This window comes from Notothenia rossii, assembly GCF_949606895.1.
Source record: "Notothenia rossii genome assembly, chromosome: 8".
In the NCBI taxonomy this organism is placed as follows: Eukaryota; Metazoa; Chordata; class Actinopteri; order Perciformes; family Nototheniidae; genus Notothenia; species Notothenia rossii.
This window is the reverse complement of record NC_136906.1, coordinates 18,439,903-18,466,497: the sequence shown is the minus strand read 5'-3', so window position 1 is coordinate 18,466,497 and position 26,595 is coordinate 18,439,903. Positions and strand designations below refer to the sequence as shown.

Below are 26,595 nucleotides of genomic sequence, written 5' to 3'. Positions count from 1 at the left end.
GGTTCATCTTGTTTCAGGATTATATTTTTTCAATCTACATAAAATAATCTAATCAGTGAAACACATTTATCAAATAATCAAACCAAGGGTCAATATGTGTATTACTTCTTCTAAACAGGTGAGATTTGTGCAGCTGGGGTTTTGTTGTTCTTTGCATTAACACAGATACAGCAATTTTTCAGGCAGGTGTCTGAGAAGAAAGGCACCTTGTCCAGACGACATAGATAGATAAGCGGCTGGATGGTGCTGCTGATGTTAAGGAAAGCGAAGCCCACAGGCTGCACGTAGCAGCGGAACACATCAGGGGAGTAGACGTCTTCAAAAGGAAACAGTGCTACAGGTGGCAGGTAGTTAAACACAATGATACAAAGGATGGACAGCACTGTCTTGAAGGCCTTCTTCTTCATGGGGTGCATCTTATCTTTCCCTCCTTCCCTGCTGGATTTCTTCAGGGCCCACAGTATGCTCACATTACACAAGACCATCCAAGTAAATGCTGCCAGCATTTCACCAGTGAACACCTTTTCAAAGTTGGGGAGGCCTCCCACAGTCTTGGCAGCAGAGTAGGCAAAGGTAAGGCAGAATACCAGCAATGAGAGGCTTAACCTATAAATGATGGGTTTAAACTGCCCAAACCTTACTGGAAAGATCACAGCTACAAAGCGATCTAGGCAGATACAGGATAGAAACAATGGCCCACTAGTGTCTTTTACACCATAAGAAAACTTAACGGCTAACCAAACTTCTTTGCTCTGCCAGTAGTACAGGTTAAGGAAGGTGAGAGGGGGCGTGGCACTAAAATAGGCATCCATGAAAGCCAGGCAGCCCAAGAATATGTCTGAAGTTGTGGGTTCTTTGCGATTTCGGATGAGGATTGCAATGACAAGTAAGTTGGCTGGGATTCCCACAATAACGTTGATGCTCTGGAGGGTCAGATCAAACAGAATACCCTCTACCTGATGGTCGCACCCGTCAAACACACTGAAGGGTTCTGCTGTGGCATTGGTGCCAGCAGTGGTGTTAAGAGGGAGTAGAGTCTGGACAGTGGTTGAAGAAAAATTTCTCTCCATGATTTTGTTACTGCAAAAGGACCCTGGTGGAAAAAGGAAAATAAATAGTGGTCAGGGTTTACCATTTTCTAGACATCATTCACTCACTCACAATACAATTTCCCATTAACACCAGGTGTTTATCATGGAAACTTGTATTTCATCTTCTGTTCTTGCTCTGAAGCACATTAGAAGCCTTGTTTCTAGTTTGCTGAGAAGTTAATTCTCAATAGAGTTCAACTCGCCGCAGAGTAAATGAGACAGTTCCCAGAGAGCAACAAAAACATGTTAAAAACAGCGTCAGGGCTTCTCCTCAGGCTGTTATCTTGTTATTGTGTCTGTGTGGACCTTCCTCTGGGAAGCTTGACTCCCCGTATATAGGGACATCTAACTCACTTAAGGGACTCATACTAAAAGCCCCACCCTTTTACTGCAGAATAAAAGGGCAGCTATACTCAAATTAAAATGGCAGAGTTCATATGTTGCACGTAGACAATTGTTTAAGATTCTTAAGAGCAGTCATTTCCTGGAGCTCTTGAAAGCCTGTTTCTGACATTTAGCTATTCCTAAAGCTAATTTCTGACCAGAAAAGGATGGTAACACGAAAGATGAATGCAATAATGGCTGGATTCATGGAATAATAACAGGAGTCAGATATGAAGGATACCATTAAAAGGTGTACTGGGCGTTGAGCTCAGTGTCTCTGTCTTTGGCCCGTACAGGAAGATCACATATCTGGGGAGCTTTTTTACTCCCCTAAATGTCAGGTTTTGTTCTAGGCTCCGGGAACGTTACATGTTCCGGGACTTCGTGCAGCTGCTCTGAGTCAGGCTGATTTGCATTAGTCTTTTGCACATGCAGTACACCTGAGCTCCTTCCACTGAATGGACTATTGGAGCCAGAGGCTGTCATTGTTCTTTGTACAGCCATCAAGGGGCCTATTCTGGTTTAATGTGGGCCCTTCGTGCCCTCCTTCTCTCAGTGGACAGGGCTTCTCACCTCCCCGTGCTGCCGGCTCCACCTCAGGCCACACACACTCCTGTGGGGCTAATCACTCTGATGGAGGAGGGAAAAGTTCTTTGCCAAGATAATCGTCCCTGGAGATAGCAGACTTAATCAATTGTTTTTTTCTTCAGGCGTGTCTAATGAAAACGAAATAAACAAACCAAATTATTTTAATGTTTTTTGGAGGATTTAATTAGATGCTGTATTATCAACTGTTTTACATGCACTCCTTAAGGAGTTTTTTATTTTGTAAAAGTAACTTGTTTTTTTATATTTGTTACAGTTTTAACTTTTAAATACGATTTAGTGACAGTGAAATATACATATATCACTTTTGCCTATTGTAAGTACAAACTAATGCCAGACAGCAACAATAGGAAAAAACGATGAGAATAAATTCAGTGTAATCTTTGCAGATTTCAGAAAATATTCAAATGATCACATTTTCCTACTCAAGATTTAAAATGGCAAACATTTCAACAGTTAGAGTATCATTACAAAAACTAGGATGCTATTGAGTTTAGTATTCCATGCATATTGATCTATGATCATCAGTAAGTCTAAAATATTTCCAGTCCGTATATTTGGAAGTAGCAGGAGCAATGAAAGGGGAAAACCCACTTAAACTTAATTGATCTACATTGTTTAATCCAAAATGACATGCACAATGGAGATAACCATTTTTCTAGGTAGTAATTAACACATTAAAAAATATATATATATTATATTAATTCATCAATTAGAAAGTCTTGCCTCTTTTAATGCCATGTATTGATTAAAGCTCCTCCATTAGACTAAAACTTTGCGACCAAAATGACCCGCGGAGGTTTTTAAAAGTTCAAATTGTTTTTTACTCACCAGTGTGGAATATTCTTCTGTTCTGTATGTAGGATGACGTGTGTGTGTTTCAAGGGTTAATTTATAAGTTATCCGAAGTGTCGTAACTTTGACGCTGACCAGGAGGGGAGGATCTCCTGGAGTTTTTGATTTCATGAGGGAATAATGACTCTCCCAGTTATAGCTGTTTATAAAGATGCCTTACATGAGGTGCCAAGTGTTGTCAGTGGCCATTTACAGTAAACCTACAGCGCTGAGGACCTGATCCTGAAGACCTGGTATTTTACTTTGAGTCACTTGTACTTGATTATTTCAATTTAATACATTTTACGTACTTATTGTACGTTTTAGTGCAATTTGAACTCTTCCAAGGTGAAAGACTTGAGAAAACAAATCAACAAAAAAACACAATATACCATATACCTTTATAATCATCAAGCGACCTAAAGATGTATTTATTTAATTTTTAGAATGTTATTGACAAGGGCTTATTGATGTTTGCCACTCTCTTATTCCCTGGTGTCCTGGCTTCTCGAACTAGGCTTGATACATTTATTCAGGGAGCATCATGGGACCGATCTGGTGCTGCTGAGTGTTTAAATCCTCACAGCACGTCATCCTTTTTTCCCCGCACAAGAACAATTAAAAAAAAAATCTAAGTTATCAAAGACTCCTGCTGAAGTGTCCACCATTTAACTAGAGGAAGGAAAAGGACACAGTAAGTGTATAAAGTGTGTGAGTATGTGTCAGGGTGCATTGGGTAGTTTCCTGGGTGGTGATTGCATTTGAGTCTCTGCTTTGGCGAATGGAACCCAATGTTCTGTTCCTTTATGGGAATACAATGACAAACCCACATTGATCTATTGTCAAATCAATGTCTGAACTACCAGATAGAAAGATAATCTCAGAGAACATGCTGTCATTTGGTTGCTTTACCGCTTTTTGGACTAAGGGGGCAGTAGAGCTCCTCGATTTTTCAATGCGAAGAGCAGGATTTAACCAACATAACTTTTGAAGACATGACATGATTTTAACATAATATTACATTTTCTGAGATCTGTCATGTTTACTTCCTCTCAATTTGCAATGCTCAACTGTGGGACTCTTGCCGCCTGCAGTGTTATGTATTCTACGCTTTTTTCTAATTGAATCTTAAATCTAGTATAAACTTCAATTTCATATGTTTAGAATTTATTCAAAATACAATCTATTTATATCAAAATGTACTGGAACAGGATATATGCTTCAGTAGTTCATATAATTGTTGAGAAGTATTCTATTCAAATATTACATAAACACATTGGAAAGTCATGCTGTTAGAAAACATCTTTCTCTCATTTCTGTCTTAGATGTATTAATGTTAGCAGGAGGCAGTACAATATTTGGTATCAGTCATGAGCAAGAATTAGAATATACTTCACTACAGAGTGTAAATATGCCAAAACCAAAATTAAAGCCTGTGTGTGTAGTTATTGACACAGTGCAGAAATCACCTGCACAAATTGGATCAGCACACATAATGATATCTTTAGTTCAGACATAGGAAAGGACAGCATGACACTAACAACATCATGTATTGTGTGGTATTAAAATGTAACAATATTGATCGTGAAAATGCGGCTTCACAACATTTGTGGATCATTGTTCAAACTTTAGTCAATTTAAAAAAGGACTGTACTTTATGCATGCTAACACTACTTAAACTAAGGTGGCAAACATGTCTGCATTAGCAGGTTAGCATGTACAGTGGAGCAAAAAAGTATTTAGTCAGCCACCAATTGTGCAAGTTCTCCCACTTAAAAAGATGAGAGGCCTGCACATTTCCTCCTAGGTATACCTCAACTATGAGAGACACATTTTTTTTAAAGAATTTATTTGCAAATTATGATAGAAAATAAGTATTTGGTCAATAACAAAAGTTCATCTCAATATTTTGTTATATACCCTTTGTTGGCAATGACAGAGATCAAACGTTTTCTGTAAGTCTTCACAAGGTTTTCACACACTGTTGCTGGTATTTTGGCCCATTCCTCCATGCAGATCTCCTCTAGAGCAGTGATGTTTTGGGGCTGTCGCTGGGCAACACGGACTTTCAACTCCCTCCAAAGATTTTCTATGGGGTTGAGATCTGGAGACTGGCTAGGCCACTCCAGGACCTTGAAATGCTTCTTACGAAGCCACTCCTTCGTTGCCTGGGCGGTGTGTTTGGGATCATTGTCATGCTGAAAGACCCAGCCACGTTTCATCTTCAATGCCCTTCCTGATGGAAGGAGGTTGTCACTCAAAATCTCACGATACATGGCCCCATTCATTCTTTCCTTTACACGGATCAGTCGTCCTGGTCCCTTTGCAGAAAAACAGCCCCAAAGCATGATGTTTCCACCCCCATGTTCCACAGTAGGTATGGTGTTCTTTGGATGCAACTCAGCATTCTTTCTCCTCCAAACACGTCTAGTTGAGTTTTTACCAAAAAGTTCTATTTTGGTTTCATCTGACCATATGACATTCTCCCAATCCTCTTCTGGATCATCTAAATGCTCTCTAGCAAACTTCAGACGGGCCTGGACATGTACTGGCTTAAGCAGGGGGACACGTCTGGCACTGCAGGATTTGAGTCCCTGGCGGCGTAGTGTGTTACTGATGGTAGCCTTTGTTACTTTGGTCCCAGCTCTCTGCAGGTCATTGACTAGGTCCCCCCGTGTGGTTCTGGGATTTTTGCTCACCGTTCTTGTGATCATTTTGACCCCACGGGGTGAGATCTTGCGTGGAGCCCCACATCGAGGGAGATTATCAGTGGTCTTGTATGTCTTCCATTTTCTAATAATTGCTCCCACAGTTGATTTCTTCACACCAAGCTGCTTACCTATTGCAGATTCAGTCTTCCCAGCCTGGTGCAGGTCTACAATTGTGTTTCTGGTGTCCTTTGACAGCTCTTTGGTCTTGGCCATAGTGGAGTTTGGAGTGTGACTGTTTGAGGTTGTGGACAGGTGTCTTTTATACTGATAACGAGTTCAAAGAGGTGCCATTAATACAGTTAACAAGTGGAGGACAGAGGAGGCTCTTAAAGAAGAAGTTACAGGTCTGTGAGAGCCAGAAATCTTGTCTGTTTGTAGGTGACCAAATACTTATTTTACCGAGGAATTTACCAATTAATTCATCAAAAATCCTACAATGTGATTTCCTGGATTCTTTCCCCCCATTCTTTCTCTCATAGTTGAAGTGTACCTAAGATGAACATTACAGGCCTCTCTCATCTTTTTAAGTGGGAGAACTTGCACAATTGGTGGCTGACTAAATACTTTTTTGCCCCACTGTATATGCAGCTACATAGCACCTATCATACTTTTATTTTGATTGTATTGTTTTACATGTAATTACCATCATTTTACATGTTATTTTACATTTCTTTGGTAGAAAATCGGGGTTTAATAGTTTTCATCAGAAAAATTGTAGCAGTAAAAGCAGCTTGAAAAAATGTAAGACAATATTGGTAATGTACGGGGCTTATCTATGGAGCTACTAGTGTTTATCACACCTCAGAAAGTTAAAACAAATCCAATAACTAAAAGGTGAAAGATAAATTATGTTTTATGGTTAGAATGGTTAAATATGTAACAATTTTACACTCTCTACTTTTTGAGCCCCTTTTCTGCCATTCTCTATAATGGTTGCGAAACATTAAATTGGCTGTAACAGAAACCTACGTGCGTCATGGCAGCCCGGAGAAGGAGAGCTGGAATTAGAAACAGGACTGAAGGTTTTCTGTGAAAGCACACACCCTGGAGAACCTATAATTAATCAAAACCCTACTGTCACAGAACCCCAGAAGAGAGAGAGAATGCGAAAAAAAGAAGGCAACATACTTATTTTGATATAATTCATGTTAATTAAGGTCTAAAGTTGTAGTTATTATTTGTCATCATTGTATATTTGCACAAGTCTATAAATCAGTGCAGCTGTCATTTTACTTTCTATACTGCTATGAACATGATCATTAACAATGTGTCGAGCTCCAGAAAATGAAAAAGCATTTGTTTGGGGATAGCAGCCAAACCGACTCCTTTGAATGGAATTCACTTTCTACATACTGTGGAATTAATGGCCTGTAGCCAACATAGGAAGAATGGGCATCCACCCAGCTTTCGACCAATTATTACAATTATGCTACTCTAAATGTGTGGTTATCACCATAATTATGGCCCTTTAGTCTTGTCACAACCAATTAACAAACAAACAAACAAAGATACGAACAAACAAACAAACAATAGTTTAATGCATCTCCTCTTAATAGAAGTTAAGGGATGTGAATAAGCATTTTCAAGTCTATCCAATCCATTAAAAGCTCAAATACATAATATGCTAATTTGATTCAGTGTGTTATAATAACAGGATTATTCAAACGTATCCCAGTTATTTAATTTATGTCAGAAGAATAAAGGCATGCATACTTTTGTATAAAAAGTAGGCCACCATTTTCAGAACTAAGAAAAGCATTTAGACAGACATATACAAGATGTGTTATTGATGAAACATAAAAATATGTGGCTTCAAACAGCAGTCTGTTTTGGTATTTCTTAACATGTTAACATTGTTAACCGGTAAATTATGCAACATTTTTTATTCATTTTTAATCTGTATGTTGCTGTCATTTTGTCATATTCCCAAATTAACCAAACCAAGGTTTTGCTAGTAATTCTAATAATAATAATTGCTTAAATGTATACAGCGCCCTTCATAAACCCACCCTTTAACAGAGGGAACACAAAACACAATCTGTTGCTGGATACTTGAATAAATTCATCATGGGAGCTTGTGATTTGTAGATGGAAAAAACATTTTGTTGCCGAAATAAGTACTAAGTAAACTAAGTAGCCATCATTTTTTGGGAATAAATTAAGAAAGAAAATGTGGCTTTCTTGTGTTTTATATTTATTTACTGTAGACCAATACACCACTTAACCTCCATTCAGATATTTCACTTTTTTTGTCATTGAAACATGCTATCAAAGCGACAGTTGGTACTTTAAGGTTAAGCATTAAGGAGGAACAAGGGGGAGTAAAAGATAGGAAAAGTGAGATAAAGCCATATGCTAAATGGCTATCTTTACACTCAGGGACATGGACCACCTCTGTGACAGGAGCCGCTGGGCTCTATTGTACCTCCATAGTCCACAGGAACACACACCTGCTGCTGTTCTCAGAATAATTATACACACTGTTCGCGCTACCCTCTCAGAGCTCCCTATCCAGGAGAGAAGCCAATTCTTAGAAGAGATGCTCTGCAATGCAGTGGATTGTTTAAAATGGAAACTGAAAGGATATATTAATAAAATAATTCCCTTATTTTGATCTTAAGTAGATAAGTTGGTTACATTAGCATATTTTTCAACGCGCAAATAGACTCCTTCATGCAGGTGAAGTCGTAAATCCAAACAATAGTACTCTGTAAGGTTTAGGGAAAATATGGTTTGGGTCAATTCACTTTTTATAATTGACGAACAGCAGTGTCCTGGTTCAAAGTCCAGTGTGCGTACGTTTCACACAACAGATATCGGTTTATTAGCTGGTTTGAAAAGATGAACTAGTGTAGCCTCTCTATCAATGAATGCCAATGACACTGCATTTAGACCCATAGACTGTCATTGACATTCATTGATAGAGAGGCTACACTAGTTCATCTTTTCAAACCTTCAACCAATGATCTGCTATGTGAGTCTATATCCCATCACATTCAAAACTATTTAAGAATTACGTATGCTGCAGTGCACTGATCTCATTGTTTGGCATGGAAAATGTGACCGTGCCAAATGCCAGTTGAATGGCCAGACTCAGAGAGTGTGACCAGACTCTGAAAACAAGTGTGTCTCTGAGGGACCAGAGGCCAGGCCGCAGCTGATCCAAACGCACGCATCTCACATGTCTATCTCCACTGGCAGGCTGCCTTTTTATTTTTGTGGAACCTTTTCACGTCATCACTGATGGTTCTCAACAGTTTTCATGGTTCCAAATTGTGCAGCAGAGATTTTGTTCAACCTCGAATGACTCTGAATACTAGTTTATCTCTGCAGCAGTATGTCCCACTGGTAACATTTACATATCCATCTAATGTTTACGAACACCTTGACAACATGGGAAGTTATGTTTTTTTATGTGGCTCAAACTGTTGCTGTTTGCAACCACATAAAACCTGCTCTGGGTTCCTCCAGGCTACAGTTTGTTTTTGTAACCTGTTCCAAAACCAGACCACAATATAATTATCTCCACTATACATCCCGTGTTTGCATTACATAATCTCTCTCGTCAAATATTAACAGAAAACAGATAAAAGCGCGCTGTTCGTGAATGTGACTAGATAGTGTGCAGAAAATGTGGAGATAGTTGATACATTGGGAAAAGGGAGTATATTATCTTTGTATATTTGTATGCCATGTTTAAATATTTCATGAGGGTATGTGAATCTTTGTTATAATTATGGTCATTTAGCTTTGTGTCACACTGTGTTGGCTTTAACTCACTGCTTCCCTCTCTTGGATGGTCTGGAGACTGCTGCCCACACACACACACACACACACACACACACACACACACACACACACACACACACACACACACACACACACACACACACACACACACACACACACACACACACACACACACACACACACACACACACACACACACACACACACACACACACACACACACACACACACACACACACACACACACACACACACACACACACACACTTCTCCATATTAGAATAGAATAGAATTGGGAGGGATGAAAGCCTCTTTAATGGTCACACATGCAGAGCACACAGCACGCACAGTGAAATGTGTTCTCGGCACTTAACCCATCCTAGTGACAGGAGTCTGGTACTATGAGCAGTGGGCAGCTATTGTACAGCGCCTGGGGAGCAATGGGAATGAAGGGTGTAGGGGGGTGTCCGGCACCACGGCAGGGCAGGAGGTGAAGTGGGATCTCTCCAAGTAGCAGTCTACACACTAATACTACATGGCTTTTGCTATCTTTAGGCAGAACTCTCTTGCATAAGAAAATCGACTTAATGTGTTTTTTTTATTTTGAGCCCTGAGGTTCTGTTTTAAAGAATTAAGACATGTTTCAGTTGTTTGTATTAAATGATCAGACATTTCAGTTTTATTGTGTATGGATTGACTCCAGAATAAAGAATACATACATTTCCACAATTAACTCAAAAGTAAATTAGGGTTTATAAATGGGGCAGTGGGCTAATTGAGATGCTGTTATTTATAACATCTAATGGGGGGGAAATAAGCGGGCATTGGGAGGATCATTGGGGGGGGGTACATCCTGGTCTTGGCTAAACTGAACGCTATCGCACATGATACATGCATTTTCTTACTTATCTTGTGTTTCCCATCAACAGGACAAAAGTCACAGTATACATTCTTTTTATCCTTCATTCTGTGAACTTTTGAACATTAGTTAGATAATACTTAAATAATTTTGCACGTTTCCGCAGAGCCTTCTTCATTTTAATTCAGATACATGGGGAAAAGTGATATACTATAATAATACGTTTCTGTTTTATTTTGTTCGATTCTTAGATTATGTGATTTGATTTTTGCAATATTTTACTTTCTTTTGTACATGTATTGGCAATTCTTCTTTCTAACACAACACAACATTATACACATGTGTATCCCTCAGCACCCGTAATCATCCTCGTCCCACAATAATTTCCTTTCACTCTATTCATAACTTCACTAAAAATAACAATACAAAAAGGTAAAACCCTTCAATAAAATCATTGCAAAAGTGTTCCAAAGAAACAGTTAACAGTCATGGTTTAATAAATACATCTAAATTAAGTAAATATGTTTGTATGCACCATCAAATTCCTTGATATATTGTTGCTATGTTCCAACAGCTGCTAAAGCAAACAACTTAGAAAATTGTGTAGGTGGAGAAAGTTGATCTGCTGACACAGCCCACTAATGATGGGATAACATGGCAAGGATTTAAAAAAGCAATAAGCCTAACACAATGACATGATATGATGTGTGTTAATAATGGATGACAAGTGTGTATAACAACATTTGAGGGTCAATTCTGTTTAGATCTATGCGCCTGCTCTGCAGAGTTTATTGACACATGTAGAAGGTCCTTCAACTTTTATATGTGCAAAGTTCATGTTAAAACTAAATGTGTGTTTGGGTTTGCGTGTGTTTTGCAAGAAAAAGCACAAGGCTTTATTGAAGGATTTACTGCAGCAGCAGTGGTCTATGCCTCGTTTTCATTTGTGTTGTGCAGTCAGTGCAGGCTCAAATAATTGATTTGTTAGTGAAGAGTCCAATAATGCCCCAGACTGAATGTTAATATACCTTATATATAGCCGGAAAACTATAACATTTCCTCATTCATTCTGAGAATGCTGACAGCTTTTAATGCCTTTTGAGTAGATTGCTCAATTTAATCCTTTGGAAACACTTTAATCTGACCACCTGGTACAATAGTCCACATTTCATTCGTGCTTCAAAACTTAATTTAAGATTCAGCTGAGTATGGATATATCACTAACACATTCATTGATTAGTACAGCTTGGAATTTTAGTGGTGACCACATTGACCATACTCAATCCAATTTGCAATAAAGATATAGTCCTGCCCCAATGCCCCATAATAGAAGCATCAGTTCTGCTCAGTATAGAAAATGAAAATGGCTTTGCAGAGAGAAGCAATGCACAAACGTTTCTTAAAATGACAACTGAGAGCACACCAGAGATATGAGGCAACAGGAACCTATTCCTTAGGAAATTGGAGGGAAGTAAAGAGATCTCAGTTTCTTAGAAACACACGCAACTATTTCACGAATAATATATCTATTATTGGCTTTTGTAAATTGAATCATTATGGTACTCTCAGAAGCTACCAACATTATCAGAGCCCAAATATATATTATACAAATACTGCAGAAATCCCACACACATACACACACATAGCCCCCTCACTCTGCTCAGTCAATACATCATATCATTTATAAATCATATAGCTCAAACTAACATAGACAGAGCCTACAAAGAATATTAAAACCTAAAGTCTATCCTTCTTTGGACAGAAACCTGCCAAGTTGTGAAGTGCACACACACACACACACACACACACACACACACACACACACACACACACACACACACACACGCGCGCGCGCACACACACACACACACACACACACACACCCACACCCACACCCACACACACACACACACACACACACACACACACACACACACACACACACACACACACATACACACACACACACGAGGTCCTGGCTTTGGTACCCCCTCCCTGTTACGTCACAAGTGTAAGAAACGCAAGTTAGCAGGCGCGCGGCTCGCGCTCACTCAGCCAACCGATTACTTTTTTAAAATTTTAAATTCACTATCTATAATCATCCCAGAAGCAGTTAACGCTGATGGGAGAGAGGACTTCTCTCCGAAGCTGAAGTCATGCAGTAATTTATTTTGAAAGTTGGAATACAGCGGAGTCTCTTGAACTGAGGGGAATAGTGTGTGCCAGATGCTGCCCAGAAGATGAGCAGCAGCGAAGTACAGATCGGGGAAATCATCGGAATCCCGGGCTGTCAACGGTAATTAGTGTCTGTTTATTTCGTCTTGTTTCATGATAACCTTGTTTCCACGTGTGCCTTCAGTGAGCAGACATGTCACTTACTTTGGTACACATTATACGTTTTCAAGTCATACAATGGACAAGTCTACTAGGGAGAGTGCAAATGTGATTTAGTTCGAAAAGCAATTTTAACGACCCAGACATCTATTTATAAAAGCCTCAACAGCTAAAACCTAATTGGTCACTGTAGGCTGGTGATTCTGTCGTGAGGTGCATGTTGGGACAATCACATTTCTGGAATACGATTTCTGTTAGTGTCACCTCTCGCTCCTCTTTACTTGTTTGTATCTACATGTGTGTTTTAGTTTAGAGGATGTCGACATAGCTGTGACATTCTCTGTTCACCAATCCAGCAAAACAGCTTTCCCTAATTTTATATTAAGAAATTGTGGTTTGCACGTAAGAGTTTTGACTGGGCTTTAATCACCAGTTCACACACTTCAACATCTCTAAAATCATTTTAAATGCAAGATATTAGTTATTGCTGCACACGTGACATATATTATTTTATGAAACAAAAGACCTTTTTTTTTCAATGAGAAGCAAACAAAAACAGAAAAGCTTGCAAATGTAAGGTAGGGTATATATTTGTATTAGAGGCAAACTTTACATTAAACTCATATTGAGGTTTAATTGTGTATTTTTTGCATTGATTTATGTGGAAATGCTATATTAATGTTTTTTTATTTTTTTTAAGAAAAGGGACCAAAACAACACGCTTCATTCTATCAGTTTAATACTTGGACTGGATGCATTATACCAACATAATAGTTGTTTTGTTATTTGTGTACTGTTTGTTGAATTGCTGTGATGCATTCTACAGACCACATAGAATCAATCAAAACGAATATAATGGACTTCTGGAATGTAACATTATTAAGGACCAAAACAAATATTGTTTGGAATAACAAATTAACAATTCAAATAATTGCAATATGTATGCAGAATTGTGAAAACATATTCAAGAAATGTTTGACATGACATGTTTACATTTATACATTTGTTTTACAATGGACTTGGCAGGCAAATTAACCCTTTGGATCTGTTTCAGTACGTCAGAAAATGAGGTCTAATCATCGAACCGGCAGACTGAACACTTCAGTGCTTTCCTGTGTACACTTTATGTAAACAGAATGCATATGAACTTAATTGTTAGTGGAGATAATTGTTTGGAGTGATGTTGATCCTAATTAGACTCACTTGGGCAGCGTATTGAGAGAACAGCCTGTCTCAGTCCCTTGTGCGTCTTGTATTCCACTGCAGTGTTGATGATAAATACATTGTTGGACAAACACCTTTCACACATTACTAAACAAACATATTCATTACTACCCTTAACACATCTGTCGCAGTGATATAAGAGATGTGCACTCCTTGCTAAAGCATCATCCCTAGATCCACTGCATGAATGAGTGCTGCCTGGCTGTATGTTGTCTTTAATACTAAGTAATTTGCAATCGTTAGCTGGTGGTGCAGGTGCTTTAATGTATACAAAATACACATTAATGCAGTTTTGTAATGCATTAGGCAATGTTCTTCTTTCTAAGTGCTATACTACAATCATCAGTGTTAACTTTTCTTAGTCGCGGTTGCCATTATGTATGTGGAGAAAAATGCAGGATGATCAATTAGGGGGCAGGGGTTGCATTTGTCACATATACATTTGGCCCTCATACACCGCACATCACGTTTTTGAAAAGCTGGCCAGCGAAATGAATAAGAATGTGATTTGCGTTATGGGACTAGAATTAAAAGCAGTGAGTGCTTTCTGATCTTTCACCCTTTAGAGTGCTCTGTGAGTACTGTATGCATCTGAGACTGTTCGGCTCCAGCCTCTGGAGGTCTATTGCACTGGATTTATGGGACAAAAGCACATACATCCTAAATTCCTAATTCTGACTTTTTGCCTTTAAAAGCATCATTGGTATCTTGTAGTGTGAGCTCTGCTGCGATTTTGTCATGAGGTCGAACATTTCTGGACACGAAAACAGTCAACGTTGCTTTTCATCTTGGTTACTTTTAATCTTGTATGCATCATGTTTGGAGAGCGAGGCTTTGTGGTCTCAAATCAATATCTACATCCAAGTACATTATTTATTATCTCAACTGAGATGAGTGAAAACAGGTGGGTATAGTTTACTCCTATATGTCCTACATGAGGACAGGGTGTCCTTAAAGTTTAACTGTCTTAATAAGTCTTTTAATCATTGAGCCTTTTTGACTTCTCAGGACTTTGTGTAGACATTAGTGTTAAAACCTTAAACAATCACAGTGAAATAATCATGGAAATATATAAACATTATTATATAAATGTATATTTGTTTTGGAGTCAAATGCTTCACATTGCAAAAAAGCAAGACTCCCAAGGGTTTCACATTTTTTCCTTCACTATGTGCAGATAAAATATTAATTTAGCTTTCAGCAAATAGAAAAAAATGCAAAACCCTCCACGTCTTATGATCCGCTCTCCTCTTTGATAATGTTCATACAATCCCTGATAAAAGATACAATAAGAAACAGATGGAGATGTTTCCATATTTTGAGCCTTTGAATGCAGATCCAGGTCAGACACATATATCACAGATCTGTCTCCAAAGCACTTTATGGCTTTCCTTCCTCACAAACATGGGCTTGTCCTGAACGTTTCTGAACTTTAACTCGCTGAGTCTAGTACTCAGGCTGCAGAGACAAGAGCTATCCTATCTGTAAACATTCAGCTTATGTTCTGCCCTGGTAACTGTGGCTGTGAGAAATATGGTAAAGACATTAATTGAGAAAAAAATCAAAGATGGTTTGACTTATGGCAGAGATCAATGAATTCTCTAGACTTACGTTTACAGTACATATTCAAAGTGGATTGCCTCTGTTAGACTTTCAAGTATTTCAAATTGAAAAGAAGGAAGAAATGTTTTTGTCTAACACTAGAAAATGCATTTGGTCGGTATATAATGGTGTATTGATGGAAATAATGGAAAGAGAAGTCAAGGACATTTAGAGCCGTTGCTGGAAGATAGGGCAAACAACACTTCCTCAGTAGCTTATGACAAGATGAAAGTGAATGAAAGTTGTATAAATGAGAAGAGAGATACACAATGCCTTTGCCTATTTATTGCTTCTGCTTTTTCTTTGGTGCAGAAAATAGAGCTAAGAAAGAAAGAGATAGAAAGATTGAAACAATTATGGCTCGACAAAGAGACAATCTGAGGGACCAAACCAAAGAGACCAAAGAGACATACGATCAGGGATCTTTAGCTGCCTGGAGGCCTGTGGTGGTGCGGAGGACAGTTGTGAGGGGGATTCTAAGTATTAGCAGAGGTCTGGAGACTATGGACTTTCCTGTGCTGCTCCACAGGCTCCGGTTCAAACGGACTCCGGTGATGAACCCAGGAGGGCTAAAATTAGCTTCTACTACAAAGAGCTGTCACTCTGGATTGTGACAGAGTTGCGATAAGGGTCGGTCCGGATACTGCCGCTGGGCTCCACTTAGCCCTGTGTGCCATCCAGCTCTTAACACCTTGGTCTGTAAACACGTAGATTTAAACACACTAATGCCTTGTTTTCCACTGCATGGTACAACTCTATCAGTAGCCTTTCTTTGTTTCCTTCTCCAATGCAAAGCTGTGAAATCATTTCAACAGTGGACTGCCTGCCCTTTACCAATTGTATGGTGGAGTCAGGTGTAGTTTCTGGGTCGAATAAATGTTTTTAAAAGTTGCGGTAGCTAATGATGCTAAATATTTGTGCTAGAAGTTAGTGAATGTTTTCTAAATGTTGTATATGTGTTGTCAAGTTGGTGAAAATGATGTTTCTTAATTTGAATGTGTTTTGTCACATTTGTGTTTGCATTTTTTAAACTGCATAATTTTCTTCTTATGCAAATGTGTTAGGCTGCCGTAACGCATTTGCACCTGCATGAAACTAAGGTGGTAATAAAACAAACCTGGCACCAGGTAATACTAAGCTGTATCATGCAGTGGAAATGCAGATAAAAGCCAATATTATTATTATCATTAGGCGAGTACATTTTATTTTTGAAGACATACAAAATAAGACATCCCTTTGAAGATGATGCGTCTCTCTTCAATTCATTTCACCCATGTCTTACAACCAACAACATGTGCAGTCTTTCTTTCTCTCATTCTCTCGGAAACGTGACACACACACACACACACACACACACACACACACACACACACACACACACACACACACACACACACACACACACACACACACACACACACACACACACACACACACACACACACACACACACACACACACACACACACACACACACACACTGTATATGTACAGGTACACAGTGTTTATATACACAATTGAATGGGAAGGACCAAAACCAATCCCTTCCTGTTGGCGGCAGGAAACATCCACTGCTTATTGAATAGACATCGACTCCCATGTTGCTTCGAGCCATGATTTGATCGGTGATTTTGGTGTACTGTTCAACCTTCAGGCATGTGCTGGATTAAACGGATAAGTTACAGGTTCATTAAATCTCCCCAAGTACAACCAGCAGTGTGCCAGTCTCAGAACAACTGTCAGCTCCTTTAATGAAACCTCTCCACTTCTCTAGGGAAGAATCAAATTAGTTTATAGAGCAATAAAAAGACACACTTGCTATAGCAACGTCAAACCACTCGTGAACATGGAGGACACACGAAGTGGTTTCCTTACAACATTGTCGGGATTTTAAGAGATTTTTTTTTTTCTATAACCATTTGGCTGAACATGTTATAGAGGCTCAACACGGAGCAGATTGTGCTCTAACGGGCTCGGTGGTCTCTGAGTAGCTTCTGTTGTCTATCCTCCATGTTCTCAGATATCAGATATAATGGACAACACATTCCATCACTTACTTAGGTCTGTGTGGCTGCCAACAGCTTACTTTCCTGCCCCTGCGAGCACATCCAGACAATGTTTGGTTTGCCTGCTCTTCAGTGGGAAAATGACAAGATTAATCAAACTGACAGAGTCGATTGTCCCCTCATGATAGACAGGCTGAATTGTTTCCACAGCGCTGGTCAAAAGTGTTTTCTAATTTATTTAAAGTCAGAAAACGTTATGTCCTTCATTTTTCCCACTCTAAAACACATTGAATTAATCTAATATTGCAAACCTAATGCATCATTTCATTCTTGTGTTTTTTTCACAAATATTTACCACATTCCCTCTTTCTTTAAGTCAGACACCAAAGTCTCCATCAGTTCAATTTGTTCAAGAAAGTTCCGCAAGGAATAGTTTGAAGATTACAGAGTCCCAGTGTATGAGGTTCAAAGGGTATATTAGGAGCTGGCACTGTTAAGGCAGATAAAAGAATTAATTAATCCATTATTTTAAATCAATACACTCTCACCTTTAATGTTGGTGCCATTAATAACAGCTCATCCTGTATTTATCATCCTGCTAACTCTGCAGACCCCAGAGCTTTACTTACTGTTGTATCTCACAGGTGGTTTGTTCTATTATTCCAATGTATTTTTGCCTTTCTGATGACGTATAATATGTAATAGCTTATAGAGGAAAGATTATTTTGCAGAATGCATTTTTTTATTATTTTAATAAAAACATTGCCTTTTCCTTACATTTTAAATATTACTATGTCAGCCTTGTGAGAGTTTCACCAGGATTCACGATTTTTGAGGGTTGACCATCTTAACAGAACTGACAGCTGAGGGCGTGTGTGTGAGATGTGCTGTCAGTTTCTGTACTAAAGTGTGTCATGGTGTTGTATAGCCCTCAGATTCTGATAAAAGACAGGCTTGCTTTTTTCAGCAAGCTCACATAGGATTGGTGTACTTTAAGGGATGTAAATAATGTTTTCCCTCTAAATGAAATGTTTTGGAGGACCCATAGTGCTGATTAGACTGTATTCCACTCAGGAAATGCAAGCTTTCACACAGAGTAACTTTGCTTACTGTAAATGAAAGATGGTACAGTCACACCAAAAAACAGCAGCAACCACAACAATCACAGCTGGTTCACTGCTTGTGTGGCTGTTTGAACTTTAGGAAGTGAATGAACTATTTGTAGTGCCCGCCTATACAGACATTAGACCTATCACATTACAGTACCAGCATTGTCAGTCACAACCAAAAATTCACGCCCACATATTGAGTTCTTATAATTGTATTTTGTTTAAGTTTAAAAACATTTTTTTAGGATTGCTTCACACAAAGACCTTATAAGTGTTATTATAGGACATCATGCTCCATTGTCTTTAATGCCTAATTTGGCATAAAGTTAGGCTGAAATAAGACATTGGGTTATGGGTTTCTTACAGGATGCATAGTAAAAACAGCACATGTTGTAATTTATAGATAGGATCTTGAAGTTGAATATTAAACTGTCAACGCCTTTGATTTATATAAAATGAACAATGTAGATAGTGAGAGTAGAGAGCCAACTTTATTTGATATTTGATTTCAAAACATGTGGACCAATAATAATTTAAGGCTCCCTCCCATCGGTTAATACTTAACATGTGTTATTTGGGGCTCTGGTAAATATCAATCTACAAACAATCAACATGCCCATTAAAAATGTTTATCTGATCGCAGAGGTCTCCAATAAGTCATGTTGGCCTGAGAGCAGCCAGTGGGTTGTGAAGACGGAAACAAATCACTAGTGCTGTCTTGCTTTAAGATGAATCACACAATCGGGCTCAATGTGGCTTATATGATTACTCACTGATGACCAATGGACACGCTCCACTATTGACTGAACAGAGGCCATGTGTACGTGCCTGTTCACAGGTCACTATTGGTCGAGTTGTGGATCAGAATCGAAAGGTTGCATTTGAGTTCCTGTCTTTCTGGCACATCTCACTTAACCTGCCTGTCCTGTGGGAAGTGAATTCCTCCTCAGTGCACACTGTAACATTTCTATGCATGCAGGGACAGACTGGAGCACAAATATTTAACGCATGAGAATCAATAAAAGCTGAGGAAGAAACAAAGAGCATAAAAAGGTTTTGCTTTTCTTTGAACTGCTTTGTAAACCCTGGAGGGGGTAGCGGTATTGAGCCTTTATGTGTTTGTTCAGATCAACACTGTGAGGCACTAAAAATAACCCCTCCTCCCTCGCAACGTTTATGGGTCGAGGGTCAAGTGTAGCTCCTTTTGCTCCCCAACACATCCTATTATCACAGTACAGAGCACAAACAACAGTCGCTTTATGTCCTCCGCAGCTCAACTGGAAAATGTCCCAACCATGCCTTTATCGTTGGCATTTTTTAAATGTCTACTATCTCTATCGTGAATTTTCAGATGCTTTTGTCCCACAATTGGAAACCTCTAATAGTACCTAATATATACAAAAATCATAAAAATCACTCTTCAAATATGAACCTTTTCAAAGGTATATATAATGGATACATCTAAAATGGTAGAAAATCAGAATCAATCGCCCAGTAAAATATTTGCACACAGATTGCATGTCCCCGGGCATCTTAATGTTGTTGTGTTTCCATCTGAAAGAGTGGAAAGAATCAAATTACTTTAGTTGCTGTAAATTAGGTGTTCGTGCAACGAGCAGTTCAGAAAATGCTTCCGGCAAAAGAAAATGAAGAGAAAAGGGAGAAGTCACAAACATTCATTATCTGCTGATTATGTCTTCTATAAGTCAGAGATAAAGCATTTCTTTAAACAACAGTGTTTTGGTTTGCACAGAAGAAACACAGTTGAAAAATAAATCACAAACAAAATAGTATACAATTGGTAAATGCAGCTTTGTTTCATAGGCTCTGACTGCAAAGATCTAATCACAACCGTGATATCAAACAACCGGCAGGGTATGCAACTGTTGAAGTGAAATGCTCAGTTGCTAGACTTACAGGGTATTTGTTGTTCAGTTAAAAAAAAAAAAATTTTTTTTTACTAAGAGCCAGACCACCCTTCTACTAAACCATTGCTCATGAAATGGATCGTGACTTCGAAGTATTTTGCTTCCAACGGAGCTTCACAACGTCATTTGAATAAGAGACCTCAACCTCAAAAGATGTACCAATAATCACTTTAAAAAGGATGAAACCAAAGAGGCAAACTGGGCTTCTCTCCTGCTTTGAGGAAAAATGTGTTCAGTAAATACAAATAGGCAATACTACGTCACACAATTCGAGTATAAGATTGAGTATATTGTTCTTTGTATTAGGATCCAATTAGAGATGTCCCGATCCGATCACGTGATCGGGGATCGGAGCCGATCACGTGATTTTCAAAAGATTCGAATCGGGAGAAAAAAATCGGGGATCGAGATTTTTTTTTTTTTTTTTAAATACTTTTTTTAATTTTATTTTTGTATTCAATGTTAGAAAACAAAATTGACCATGTTCAAGTCTTAAAGTCATCCAGAGGCCTTATATTTGGTTTCAAATGACACAACATCATGTATGTGTTGCTTCTTTGGGGCTTGTTTTCATAGACCTGGTTGCTTATTTCTCTCAAATCTGGCAACAGAGTGGGCAGGGCGCAGTGTCTAATTGTAGCAGTAAGCTAACGAGTACTGAAAGCTTTATTTTGTTTTGATCCAATGCTGCACAACTGAACTGATCCAATGCTGCTGTGAAAAAAAGAAGCTATATCCATGTTGGATAGAATATCCAATTTAAATAAAAAAATAACCTTAAGGGACAACTTGAATGCTTTTTTTCTTATTTTTCTCTTAATGCATTGCATAAAGATCGGATCGGGAAAAATAGTTATCGGCAAATTGTCAAAATCAAATGATCGGAATCGGATCGGGAGCAAAAAAAGGTGATCGGGACATCCCTAGATCCAATGGATACAACCCAAGGATTAATACTTTGTATCGGGAAGATAGATTTACTCGCACTATTTGAGATGAATTTGAGTTAGATGAGTTTTTGCACAACGCACTAGGGTGAGCAAGACACAAGCATTTTGTAGGGACCTGAGATCAGTGCTTGAATTGGAATAAAAAAGGTGCCAGTACTCTAAATCAGCAACAAGTATTTGGCACAAAGTCATAGTATATCCTATAATGCTGGTGGGTTTGTCTCTTTACTGTATATTTTAGAAAGGCTCACTGTACTTAAACAAAATGACTCAGGGTGCATCTGAGATTAGAGGGGGTGCAGTGGTAAAGTGCTATTTTTATAAGTGGGGAGTGGACCTGACACCCTCTAGTCTAGGGGGGTCCGGGGGCATGCTCCCCCGGGATTCTTTTTTTTTAAATATTGAAGTTAGATGCATCAATCTGGTGCAATTTGAGAGCAAAATGAAGAGATATATGGATACCTCTCAACATCCATAATGAAACAACTGTAAACAGATGTACTTTTTCTTTATGGATATAAAAGAAAGTAAAGCTTGACTCCTACTGGCTGGTTAAATGACTCCTCGTCCCTGAGGCCACTACCAGTTTTTTGTGCCATTTTGCTGGATTTATTTCTCAATAGCGTTGCTGCACAAAGTGATGGCCCTCTAGTTTAAATCTACTACCCAAAAAGAAACATATGGAGATGGGTTACTATTTAAAACAAATTGCAAATCTATTTGGGAACAGTGGGGCCGGGCCTCAAATCCTATAGGGGGGTCCGGGGGCATGCTCCCCCGGTAAGATTTGTTTTTAAATGTTGGACTTAAATGCATCAATCTGGTGCATTTTGAGGGGGAAATAAAGAGACTACACCCATATGAAACAAAAATGTATACATTTAAATAATCATAAAAACATAAGTACATGGCCATAACCAATAACATACAATATCCAATATGAAAAAACATTGAAACTTGTTTATTTATTTGTTTTTGGTTCATTTATAGTTGTGAGTGTGTCTGGGCTCCTGAATCGGCCTCTCCTGTCTCCCTCCTCTCCCCCCTGCTCCTCTTTGAGGCAACAGCAAAGACTAGTTTTAGCTCTCAACAAGTTTATCTTACCTTTTTTCACCTAGTTAACATTTTGTTTGTATTATTCATGCATATTTTACTCATCACTACCCCCTCAAATGGAAATATGTGTTTACATAGATGCTGACCGAACCGTTTGAGACCCACTGAGATAACTTAAACTAAGTTAACTATCTAAAGACTCAAGAGAGTAATTTACCTCACCAGAGCTGTAGTTATCAGCCTCTCAGTCTGACAGCAAAGGACTCTCCATCCACCTTGTTGTTGAAAAAGCTCCTTATATCCGTTAGCGCAGCTAGCTAGCACCAGATGCTAACAACAATACACGTAACCGGTGCGCGCGCTTTCTCGCTCGCTCGCGCCACACATACACCAACACACACCCTCCCGAGCTTGAATGACACACAGAGACCAATCGAGGGCATTAGTATGATCTGTATGAAAGTGGCAATGTCGGCAGGCCACGTCATGTAGACAGCCAGTCACCCTCTGTGAGTCAGACCCACATTTGCGCTGCGTTGCGTTTACAATATATACGTATATTGCCGGCGGCTGAGTACCGGCATTTTACTGAGTACCGGCATTTTACTACTCAGTAAGAAGTGCCGGTACTACATGGGTAAAAATCAGAGGTGCTGGTACTGCGTACCGGTGAGTACCGGCCCAATTCAAGCACTGCCTGAGATTCTACCCTTAACAGTTAGAGAATACTTTATTTTAGGGGTTATTTTAAGAATATGGTTCTGGGACACTTTGAGCAAGCTCCTTAGTTGTTAATATTTTAGGCATTTTTTGTAAAAGATTTGTTCGAGGAATAATTTAGTTCAAAAACAATAGAAATGTCAGGTCTAAAGTTGAAAGCCAGGATGGAAACTCGGGTTCCCCCAAATAGGACAAAAGTATGGCAGCAAATTCCACCTAGTAATTTTTACGCTTAATATTATACTTGAATTGTATTTCATAAAAAGAGATACTTTGTTTGTTGACTTGATATCAGCTGATTAAATGGTTAATTTCAAATGTCGCTTCAGTACTGCTTGTACATAAGGGCTGTAACTGGTAAATGGTTTGGCATGAGATCTAAACATCAAATAAGAGATTTCAATTGGTGTTTAATATCTTGGAGAAAAGTGTTTGTGTCTGTTACATTTGAATGAATGGAGTAAATCTCTTTGTTTTTTGGTGGCGGTGATAGTTACTGAAGTTAAGAAAACAACATGTCCTCCTGCGTCATCAAAGAGACTGCTGATGTTAGTGTGTTTAGACCCAAGGGGCGGGATGTGGGCCTCCACGTGCTGTGTACACAGCGGGAGACATTGACCTCCATCACACATGTAATACACACACAATCCTTGCTTAGAGCTATCACAAAACACAGTAGGAACCCACACGGTTTAGTGCCACCAACAAATATTGCAATATTGTTAATGCTTTACCAAAAAACATCTTGATAACTTTTTACAGGACAAAATGTTTGCATGTCTCACTCACAGCTTGTTTCAGCAAATTACAGGTACTGTGATAAAACTCTTTCTTTACTGTTTACATGTAAGATGTATCGTTATTTCACAACCTGCTCCTACATTTTAGTTTCTGACTGGGGATGGACGAGACAAATAGGCTGATTTAAGTTCAAAAATAAATATATAGTTCAAGTTGAATATCTTTAACCTCGCCAAAAATCGAGTTTTTATTGTTTTTCTAAACGTCCACGATCAAAGACGATTTTCACCACAATTGACATCTTAGCGAGTTAGCATGCAAATATTCTTATTTTCAGCACTGAACACAAAGTTAAGTTTAAAAAAAATGGAAACTGTTACATGTACCCAAAAGTGATGACAATTCATTCAAAGGGGTGATATAAATGTCTGCATCAAATTTCATTGCGATCCATCTGATTGTTATTGAGTAATTTCACTAAAAACTACAAGAACAAATGTAATGGTAGAGCAGATCACAACATTGCAATTCTATCTCTGGGTACAATTATTAACATTTTATGACAATTCTTTCAATAGCCGTGGCAGAAATTGCCTCAGAGCCCCTTGTAGGCCAAAAATAGTTTGAGAAGAAAGTTTGTCAAGTTTTTTTAGGCCCCAAGCTGCATTAAAAATAGATGTACAAAGAAAACCAACTCCGTAAACCACATGATATACATGCACAGCAGAGATGTGACACAGAAGCAGTAAAAAAGTTAACACCATAATACTTGATCCGTAGATTATTATTGATTATCTTTTATAAAATGTTATATTATAGGTAAGTGAAGCATAATCACCATGCATTCCAAATCAGCAGCTTTCCTGAATGCAGTTAGGTACATCTGGTCTGTACTGAGTTTAAACACTATATGTAATACAGAGATGTATTTACCTTCTTTCATGACCCCCCCCCCCCCCCCCGCCTATCTGTAGCTGATTGACTTGTTGACTTCTTCTTGCTGCTCCATGATTAATTCCTCTCGTCTCTGCAGCTCTCTCCTGTCCAACCTCATCTCCTCAGCTATGCTGCGTTGACGTAAACTAAACACATCAAATATTCATAACACACCGGCACACTACTTCTTTGGAGTATTATTCAGGCTCTCCAAAGACCTGTTATGAACCGCTCAGGGTCTTTCAAGAGCTCAAGAAAGCCTAAAATAAAAACTATCCAACAGCACAGACAGAAGTGGAAGCCGACGTATTTAAAAAATCAATCTGCCTATCCTTGTATGCTCTTTTTAGTTTGTTAGGTTAACATGCACTAAAGGGTTAAATACTTCTCAAATAAGCCATAAAGTAGATCCATCCATCCACAGCATTGATATGTAAAACACGAATTGTGTTGGTGGGAAGAATCCATGTGAAGCCCTGCCAGTGCATGGGTCCTCATGAGGATATACGCACAAGAATGTGTGTGTGCGTGTTTATCTTTGTGTGCTCATCTGTTTACTGCCTAATTAGTCTCTGTTTGCCGATTACATTACCTGTATTACAGAACCACCCAAACGTTTGTAATAGGCATGATTTTGCAGGCTGACATAACAGCAGCTGTGAAACTGTTTACAGTAAACTGACTAATTCATTCATACCACCACATCCAATGCTCGTCATTTCCTTTTTATATCAGTTTTTTATAAAAAAAGATTCATGAAATCTTTTTTAGTAGAACGTTTGTTTTGTATGCATACTCCACAGGGAAGGTAAGAAACCTCATTTGCGAACTAATTGTATACTTTTTTTTAAATTGTAAGATTTTCCATGGAAGTGTTTCATTCATTCTTCATTGCTTTTTCTGTTGTTGCTATCATCGTCAAAAGCAAATACTCTTAAACTCTTTATATTTTGTTGAATATATATTTATATGAATAAAGTTTAAATTACAAGTCAGTACAAAATGTTGTTCTTGTCTCTAAAAGGCCACAGAATACATTTTGATTTTGGGCTGTTACAATTTCGCTCTATTTGCTGACATTTTACAGAATAAATGATTAATGATGAATAATGACAATAATTAAAACTCCAACCCTACTTTCTATAGTATTATATGTATGTCCTTTACAACAGTTACATATTTTAGCGACCTGACTGTATTATAGCAGCACGTAACCCCTATGTATAGCCTGTAGGAGGCTTTATTCTTAACATTCTTGACCTCCATTACATCTACACAGATCTGCCTCCCTCGCTCACGCTGTTGCTCGCTGTTCCATGTCATGTTAATATCTTGTCTGCCTTGCCCCACACTTTCTCACGATTGACTGAAGATGTTGACGCTGAGCACCACATGTCAGTCCTTCTACTGTGATGAGATGCAGGATGTGTTATACTTTTTTCCCCCAATGTACAGACATGGGAAACGATAATGCCATAGGCCTTGCCTGCCTTATTAAATGAAAACAAACCAGGCCAGAAGCACTTGAGGACAGTTCACGGATCAGCTCTCTGTTTGAGTTTTACTGTTTTCTAGGCTGATTGTTGCGTGTACATAGTGTCTGTTCCTGCGACCCCAACTGTTTGTGTTGGTAATTCATTCATAAGTGGGGTCAGTTGTAGCAAATGTACTCAAAGCTCTTCATGGGAGAATAAATGACACTTGAGGCCTATTTAGACTTCCCTGCTGCAGTGCGGCTCAGACGACAACCAAAG

The 26,595-nt window shown here is 38.7% G+C and overlaps 2 protein-coding genes across 5 annotated transcripts in view; one reads left to right on the top strand and one right to left on the bottom strand.

Moving 5' to 3' along the window:
• Nucleotides 1–110: 110 nt before the first annotated feature.
• On the bottom strand, nucleotides 111–22,905 carry LOC307016143 (G-protein coupled receptor 183-like; the record flags this gene model as incomplete). Its single annotated transcript, XM_079645176.1, has 2 exons — nucleotides 22,662–22,905; nucleotides 111–1,093 (listed from the first exon to the last, which is right to left on the bottom strand). Exon 2 carries the CDS (start codon nucleotides 1,068–1,070, stop codon nucleotides 111–113), a length of 960 nt encoding a protein of 319 aa, XP_079501302.1. The 5' UTR covers nucleotides 1,071–1,093; nucleotides 22,662–22,905.
• gcgra (glucagon receptor a) overlaps nucleotides 12,246–26,595 on the top strand; it is a 41,544-nt gene continuing 27,194 nt past the window's right edge. For all 4 annotated transcript variants that reach the window (XM_079644552.1, XM_079644553.1, XM_079644554.1 and 1 more), the window contains exon 1: nucleotides 12,246–12,531. The gene's annotated coding sequence lies outside the window, so the exon portion shown is untranslated. The remainder of the gene's footprint in view (nucleotides 12,532–26,595) is intronic.